This window comes from Trichechus manatus, unplaced genomic scaffold (assembly GCF_000243295.1).
Source record: "Trichechus manatus latirostris isolate Lorelei unplaced genomic scaffold, TriManLat1.0 scaffold00214, whole genome shotgun sequence".
NCBI classification, from domain to species: Eukaryota; Metazoa; Chordata; class Mammalia; order Sirenia; family Trichechidae; genus Trichechus; species Trichechus manatus.
The window spans coordinates 2,930,036-2,938,551 of NW_004444150.1; the positions used below are offsets into that span (position 1 = coordinate 2,930,036).

The window sequence follows — 8,516 nt, forward strand, 5'->3', positions numbered from 1 at the left end:
GACTAGGTGGAAATACAGCCCTAGATCATTGAGTCTGGAGCCGGGGGGATCCATTGTTTAAACCTTACCATACCCATTTTACAGATAAGGAGACTGAGGCCCGGAAAGGGAGGCTTCTGACCCAAGATCTCCAGCTGGTGGATGGCAGGGCGTTCCCACACCTCCCCGCCTTCCTGGGCAGGACTCAGGTCCCTCAGGCGCATGTCACCTGAGTGTCAGCTGGGCAGAGTCAGAGGGAGGCTGGGAGCTGGGAAACGGGCCTCGGGTCGCTGATCTTCCACTTACTCATGGTGTGAGGTCATGAAGGAGGCACCCAGCGCGTGCTGGCCTCCGCCTTCTCCCCACCCCTGACGTGGCCCCCTAGCGCTGGCATTTTGAGGTTCTGTGATGTGCACTAGGTCCCTGGTGGTGCAAACAGTTTCCACTTGACTACTAACCTAAAGGTTGGGGGTTCAAACCCACCCAGCGATTCCACAGAAGGAAGGCCTGGTGATCTGCCCTCATTAAGATCACAGCCGAGAAAACCCTAGGGAGCAGTTCTACTCTGTAATACACTGGGCCTCCATGAGTCAGAGTCAACTCCACGAAGGCAACTTTGTGTGTGTGTGTGATGCTCATGAGAGTAGTCCAGGAAGGCTTCCTGGAGGAGGAAGGCATGCTCAGGGCTGCGGTGGCAGGGCAGGATTTGGAGAAGCAGAGGGAAGGGCACAGCAAGAGTAGAGGGTGGCAGGAACATGGGAGGCCATGTCACTCCTCCAGGGCTGCTTGGAGTTAACTGTGGACTGATGTCAGGCCAGGGCGTGTGTGTCTGTCTGCCGGACCTGGCACCCGCCCTGGGCATTGCTGCCGAGCGGCGTACATGGGTCTGCAGAGAGAGGCACCACGCTCCAGCTGGACAGGGCGCCGGTGTCGGAGGTGGGGCTGCTGACAGCCCTGGGCACCCAGCCTGGGCCAGCACCCTTCCCGGCCCGCCACCAGGCTGCCTGTGCCGAAGGAGCCAGGCCCAGAGGAGCCGCAGTTGGCCCCCAGAGCCAAGCCGCTGGGGGCTGTCTTCGTCTCCCATCTGGGGGACGACAGAGGGACACAGTGACAGCAATAGCAGCATCACACTGAACAAGGTGCCTGCCATTTTACAGGGGGGACCAAGGCTCAGAGAGATGGGGGCACCCACTGGAGACGGAGCGGGTGTGTGGCCCGTCTGCCTGTGCTCTGAGGAGGAGTCTCAGCCCTGCACAACCACCTGCTGTCCCAACTTCCCCCAGGCTCAGCTCCCATCTCAGGGAGCCCCTGGACAGCAGCATGTCGCCCTGTGGGCCCCGGCCCTGGCTGTGTGCCCTTGGCTGTGGTCAGTGGGTGGTGTCAGCAGGGGACAGGGGAGTGTCTGAAACTTCCGGGCACAGAGAGTCAACCCTGTACAGGACTCAGCCTCCCGGGACCTCGATGAGCCCCTCATCGAGAGCTGGGCCATGCCATTCTCTTTTTAGGGTGCAAGTAGCAGAACCCCACTCAAGGTGCTTATTCAAAGAAAGGTCCACCCTGCAGACATCTGGGAGGGTCCCGGAGGCCACGTCAGGACGACTACTGGATTGCTCCAGGCATCCGGCCCCCTGGCCCTCAGCCCTCCAGTCCCCTGGGCCCCCGGCCCCCAGCCCCTCGGCTCCTTCCTCTTCCTCAGAGTGGATGCAGCCTCGGCGCCCACTCCAGTGTCCAGACAGGACTGGCCAGGGTCTCGGGTCCCGATTCCATTTCTCAGGAGGGAGACGCCAGCTGGCCCAGCCTGGGGTGCACGTCCACCTGACCCCAACGAACTATGGCTGAGGAGCAGCAGTAGGCAGGCAGGCCCAGCTCTGGGGCGGGCACAAAGGGCAGGGCCGCAGGCTGGGCAGGCCCGGAGAGCTGGGTCTCCTACGGGGCTCGGTGTGTCTGTGCTGTCAGAGGAGAGGACAGTGGCAAACCTCTGCCCAAGTCGTGATGGCAATGACAGGTCTGGCCAGGACCCCGACTTCTCAGCTTCCTGGCGTTGGGGCCTGGGCTTCAGTTTGCCCATCTGCAAAGCGGGTGGCCAGGCCTCACAGGGTTGGTGCGGGGTCTCAGAGAGGGGGCCCTGCCTGACAAGGGTGATGGGACAATGAGGATGGGGTGCCCTCTGTTCCTGGGGGCCCTGCTGCCTGGCTCCTTGCTGCGCGTGGACCTGAGAGGAATGACAGGTGTGGACCGGCTCACCCCGACAGCGGCCACGAGGGTCGGCCACCTGGGGCCACTCCTGCCTTCTCTGAGCCTCAGTGGCCTCCTTTCAAAGTCAAGGCCACAATGCCTCTGCCATGGGGACTCAGGAGAGATGCACAGGGTCCTTTCTGCTGCTTTTCCGACCACTCAGGGTGAGGCTGGGCCGGGCCCCACACAGCATGTCGGTGTCCCTGAGAGCTCCGGGGGGACGAGGCTGGGGGCTGAGCTCCCCTTACAGCACTGCCTGCTCTGCCTTGTCTCACCTCCGAGGAGAACATGAAAGGCATTTGGACAGCAGGCAGGACGTCCAGCACCCCCGCCCAGCACCCCCGCCCAGGACCCCCACCCCAGCACCCCCTCCCAACATCCCCGCCCCAGCCCCCCAGCCACCTCCCGGGACCCTGCTTGGGTCTCCAGCACCCTCAGCCAGCACCCCCGCCCAGCCCCCCTGCCCCAGCCTGCATGGGCCAGCTGACCTGGTGGCTGAGGCGGATCGGGGCTGCCAGGCGGGGCACTTGGGAATGCGGGGTCCCCAAGGCTCCCCCACGTCCATCTGTGTGTCCCAGATGACATCTTTCTGCTCCTGCCCCTGTTGGTCTGTCTGTCTGGGGCCTGCCTATCTGCGCCTCTGTCTAGTTCTGCTTTTCCGTCTGTCTGTCGGGGTCTGGGTTCCAGTCCCAGCTTTGCCGCGAAGTCGCTGTGATGCCGGGGCAAGCCCCTCCCGCTGGGCCTCCTGGGCCTCTCAGAGGTGCTGTCAGGACCTCTCCCAGATACGGGACCTTCCTGTCTGGCTCTGGAGTCTTGGCCTCCGATCCACATGCATTCCTGGAAGAGGATAAATCAGCCCAGATTCTGCAAGCCCTTGGCAGGGGTAACCAAAAACTCTAGAAACGTGCACACCACCAAGCTCTCCACTGCACATTTCTGTAGGAGATCACATCAGGGAATAGCACGAATGTGCGTCCATAGGACCCAGCAGGACAAACCAGACCCTCCGCCCAGCAGAGCATGACCCGGCCGTAAAAAGGGCCCCAGAGATATATGGCATATGTAGGGGTGGACTATCCCTGGCTAGTGCAAATGGTTAATGCTCTTGGATACTAACTGAAAGGCTGGCAGTTCTAGACCACTCAGAGGCACCTAGGAAGAAAGGCCTGGCGATCAGCCATTGAAAACCCTACAAGCACAGTTCTACTCTGACACACGTGGGGTCACCATGAGCGGGATCAACTCCGTGGCAGCTGTTTTTTCATTTGTTTTAACTGAAATAATGGCTCTAGGTGACGGCCACTCAAACAATGAGACGGAGGCTGATGGGGAACTTCACAAGGATGGGTCAGGCCAGCAGCAGCGGAACCCACACACCCACCTGACGTCACTGAAAGAGGGCCAAGCAGACACCGGGGCCCCAAAAGTGACGCCATAGGAAGCCGGGGTTTGCTCACCAGTATAGAAGACGCAACAGTGTTGACGAACGTGCTAAAGGCCACCACGAGGAAACCCACCAAACCCAGGACCCAAGATTCTGCAGGATAAGCGGCCCCGTCTCCTCAGTAAACAACAGGAGGGGTAAAAGGACAAAGGAGAGTGACTAGGAACCCAACTGCTCTGGAGTGAGAGGACCTCCAGAGACCTAACAGCCGCGTGTGGCTGGTGTGGATCCCGATTTGGGCCAACCGACTTTGGAGATGATTGCAGAAAGCGAATCACAGGCTAAACTGAGCCTTGGCGCAGTGGTTAACAGCTCAGCTGCTAACCAAAAGGTCAGCAGTTCAAATCTACCAGCACTCGTTGGAAACCCTATGGGGCTAGTTCTACTCTGTCCAGAGGGTCACTATGAGTCAGAGTCGACTACACGGCAACGGGTAATCACAGGCTGGGTGTTTAAAGAAAAGCCCTCATCACGCAAACTGATATGCCCTGGATTTCCTTTAAAATTCTCCAGGTGCCACTCAACCTTGCAAAAAAAACCAGGATTGGGAAGTCGAGGCAGTGTGTGCCGGAGCAGACTCCTACAAGTGTGCAAGAAACAGTGCTGAAACTTCAGGAATTTTGCAAACTGGCCATGGTAGGAGTACTGAGAACGCGACAGTCAGCATGGGCCGCACATCAGGGGCTTTTATTCCGAAAGCAGGCTTGTGGGCACACGGGTGGATAGAGGCAAGGACGGACAGAGAGAAGGTGAAACTCAGGGCATGTCCGCAGACGCCGGCGGTGGGAACACGTGTTTCCATTCTCTCTACTTCGCTTTTGTTCAACATTTTCTATCAGAAAGAGTTTCCAAAGGGCATGTCCTTAGGCCTAGAAACCCCCCTTCTAAGAATTTATCCTGAAAAAGTATTGAAAGTAGGTGCTGTAATTCAAGAAGCCCCCAATACTAAGCTACAAAAATGCTTAGTAAAGGGCTTAAAACATTTGACCAATGTAAACAACCTAAATATCAAAAAGGGAAGGTGGCTTTTCAAGGCTGTGTGGACTTTTGGAAACAGATCACCAGTCTTGTCTTCTGAGACGCCTCTGGGTGGATTTGAACCACCAACCTTTTGGCTAGTAGCCTATGGAGCAGGTCTGCTCTGCACACATGGGTCACCATGAATCGGAATCAACTCGACGGCAATATTCATTGGGAAGCGCTGGTAGTCCCTGACTTACGATGGGGTTCCATTCCGACAACTCTGTCCTAAGTCAGTTCTGACGTAAGTAGAGTACTTCATTTCAAATGAACAACTGATGCTTCTTATAGTACAAAACTCTGAATAAGATCATGCTATAGGCCTGGTCTGGAAATGCTGGTGGCACAGTGGTTAAGAGCTACAGCTGCTAACCAAAAGGTTAGCAGTTCAAATCCATGAGGGGCTCCTTGGAAACTCTATGGGGCAGTTCTACTCTGTCCTATAGGGTTGTTATGAGTCAGAATTGACTTGATGGCAACAGGTGATTTTTTTTTTTTTTTTTTTTGTATAGGCCTGGTCTACAACGAAGTCGGAATCGTAAGGCTGTCGGGCGCATGGGCAGTTCAATTGTTGTATGTTGTTAAGAGTTGAACGTGGCCAATTTTCTATCCGTTCTGACTCCTGACAGGGACACCAGCTTCACTGTAGACCAGGCCATAGCTGCTGTATGGCAGTGCTTTGAACGGTAAATCGTAACACTGAACATCTGAGAATGATAACACCAGCCAATTATGCACTGCATCATTGTGTGTAGTACATATTACTAACGATAAAACGTACAGAAACAAGAAAAATGCACGAAATTGTACATGCAGAAACTGTTGAATTGGTGTACATTTTGCTATATGTGTTCTCAACAACAACAACAAAATAAATAAAATTTAGAAGGAAAAATGGACCCCAGTAAGTGCAGTTCTTCATAACTCAAGTAACTCGTAAGTCGAGGACTACTTGTATTCCAGTGTACTCAGCAAAAGCAAAATAACAAAAAGTGTCGATTGAATTATACGGTGGACTACTGTGAAGCAGTTAGGAATTATGTTGCAGAAACATATCTAATGATACGGAAAAATAAGGATGATTTTGTTAGGTGAAATAGCGGGTTACAAAACCATATGTTCAGCTTGATTGCATTTGGGTACGTTTCAAAATGCATGAGCAGTCGGGCCAGGCTGGAAGGGCGCCATTCATTGTGAGCATGCTGTGCCAGCATGAGAATGCATGCTCACAGAGCCCCACGAAGGTGGTGCTGTTAGCACCCACCTCTTACAGATGTGGAAATTGAGGCCAAGGCCAAGGCTGGCGGGTGGAGTGGGGGTGGGCTCTCCCCCTGCCTCCCAGATGCATGTCCTGGGGTCCATGAGTCGGAATCGAGTTGACGGCAACGCGGTTGGTTTTGGTTTAGGCTTGGTGGAGCCCTGGTGGTACAGTGGCTAAGAGCTTGGCTGCTAACCAAAGTGTTGGCAGTTAGAATCGACCAGCTGTTCCTTGGAAACCCCATGGTGCAGTTCTACTCTGTCCTATAGAGTCACTATGAGTTGGAATCTACTCTACGGCAACGGGTTTGGGGTTTTTTTTAGGCTTGGCATCTGGGTGTTCGGAAATGAACCAGATTCCCCCTGCAGTTGGGGAGCACAGGCTGTAAGGCTGGAGGTGACGTGTGTCGCAGGCTGCTGAAGGAGAAGGGGGCGGATGACAGCCGGGACCGTGGTCATCACTGGGGGCATCTTGGCAACGGTGATCCTGCTCTGCATCATCGCAGTGCTGTGCTACTGCCGGCTACAGGTACCCCGGGGTGGGGGGGTGAGGGGGCGGGGTGGGGGCCAAGAAGGCCACAGGGCAGGGCCTGGGACGGGGGAAGAGCCGGGACTCCATCAAGGGGGCTTGGTGGTGATGGCCACCACCTGGGCACCACGCCCCAAGTCTCCCACTGAGCTCCCAACCAGCCTGCCAGGGAGGATGCTGAGGCCCAGAGAGGGTGAGGGCACACAGTGGCCCGGGGGACAGCAGGGGGAGCTCGTTCTGCCCTCCACCCTGCTTTCGTGGGCCGCTGACACCCCTGCATCTTCCTGAGAGGGGAGGGAAGCCGTGTGCGCAGTGCCCGCGCGCCGGCTCTGGGCTGGGGGGCCGGTTGTCACCCCGCGGCCTCTGCCTGCAGTACTACTGTTGCAAGAAGGAGGAGTCCGAGGAGGGCGAGGAGGAACCCGACTTCGCGGTGCGCTCTCACCTGCCACCTCTGCACTCCAACTGCAAGCTGGTGCTGAGCAACGGGCCGGCCCTCCACCCCACCGCCTCCACCTCCTTCAGCCACAAGTCCCCGCAGGCCCGCACCCTCTGCCGCAGCTGCTCCTACTACGAGCCGCCCACCTTCTTCCTGCAGGAGCCCGAGGAAGAGGACGTGCGCAACGGTGGCGAGCGCGTGGCCTACAAGAGCATCAGCCAGGAGGACCTGGAGCTGCCGCCCGCCGCCTTCGGGGGCCTGCAGGTGCTCAACCCCAACCGCCTCTCAGCCATGCGGGAGGCCTTCTCCCGGAGCCGCAGCATCAGCACCGATGTCTGAGCGCCGGCCCTCTGCGACAGGGTGTCATGGCGTCAGCCTGTCCCAGCCTGGCCTTCCTGGCATCCCTGTCTTCAGGGGCACCCAGGCATGGGGGCCTCTGGGCCCCTCCCTCAGGGGCTCCCAGGCCCCTAGCAGGCAGGGATGAGGCTCAGTGAGCACAGGCGTCAGTGAGGGTAGGCCCTGGGGGTGACAAAGGGACAGGTGACGGCAGCTGGGCAGGGGTGGGAACATGGCAGGGGGCTCATGACTCCTGACCCTGAGGCTCCCATTTTGAAGATGTGCAGCTGACAGGTGGCCTTCATCACGGCCCCAGCAGCTCGGCCACCCTGGCTGTTCAGTGTGGCCACATCCCTTCCTCCCGCGGGCTTACCACCTGTTCCAGGAAGAGGCGGCCACGGTGACCCCAGGGCCTCCTGTAGCACAGGCCTCCCCGTGGCTGTGGGCAAGCATTCCACCCCTCCACCCTGACGCTGGACTCTGGGGGTCTCTCCCTCTCCACCTCTCTCTCATATACACACACTCACACACTGTCCTGGATTCAGGCCAGGCATCTGTAACAGCTGAGGCTTGAGCCGGCCTCCCTCCAGCTGGACAGATTCCCCCTTGAAGGTTCCCTGGGCTGCGGGTGAAAGTGGGGAGCAACAAGCAAAGGAGGAGGCTGCACCCCAGCACTAACACACACCCCAGTCCTCAGCCCATACGTGGCCACCAGGTGGGGGGCAGAGCCGGTGGCCAGGAAAGCTGACCCATGAGGTCACCCTGAGGCTGGGACACGCTCCGTCCCTGGGCCTTGGCCTCCCTTTCCTATAAGATGGGGGGCTGGTCTCAGAGAGCCCTTCAAGCTCTGGTTCTCACCGGCCACCCCAGGGAGGCAGCTCCATGGCGCCCTCTGCGCCCACCCCTGCCAAACCCCAACCAGCCGGAGACTGAGGTTCCCAAGAAAAGACTCCAGATGAGTCCTCTCTCAGCCAACCTCCACCAGGGCTGGGGTCTCCCCAGGGATTCTGACCCCACTCCCCAGAGCCCTTCTTCTGCTCAGGGCTGACGCTTGGGAAATGCCCCAAACCCAGCGGCCCTGGCCCAGAACGCAGCTCTCCCCCATTCAGCCAGCAGCAAGAGTCTCTCTCTCCAAAGCCTGGCCCCAGAGTCCCTTCCTCTCTGGGACCCTCCCTCTCTGGGACCCTCCCTCTGGGCCCTGCTGTGGAGCCCCAGGGTGCGATGCCCCTTCTAGCCCAGGGAAAGAGGACGAAGCTCTTAAGGTAAGCCACCTTCCTAAA

General features: G+C 58.0%; 1 protein-coding gene across 1 annotated transcript; it reads left to right on the plus strand.

Moving 5' to 3' along the window:
- The first annotated feature begins 6,348 nt into the window (after window positions 1–6,348).
- Window positions 6,349–7,239, plus strand: FAM163B (family with sequence similarity 163 member B). The gene is made up of 2 exons (XM_004388668.1): window positions 6,349–6,464; window positions 6,838–7,239. Exons 1-2 carry the CDS (start codon window positions 6,372–6,374, stop codon window positions 7,237–7,239), a joined length of 495 nt encoding a protein of 164 aa, XP_004388725.1. The 5' UTR covers window positions 6,349–6,371.
- The last annotated feature ends 1,277 nt before the right edge of the window (window positions 7,240–8,516 follow it).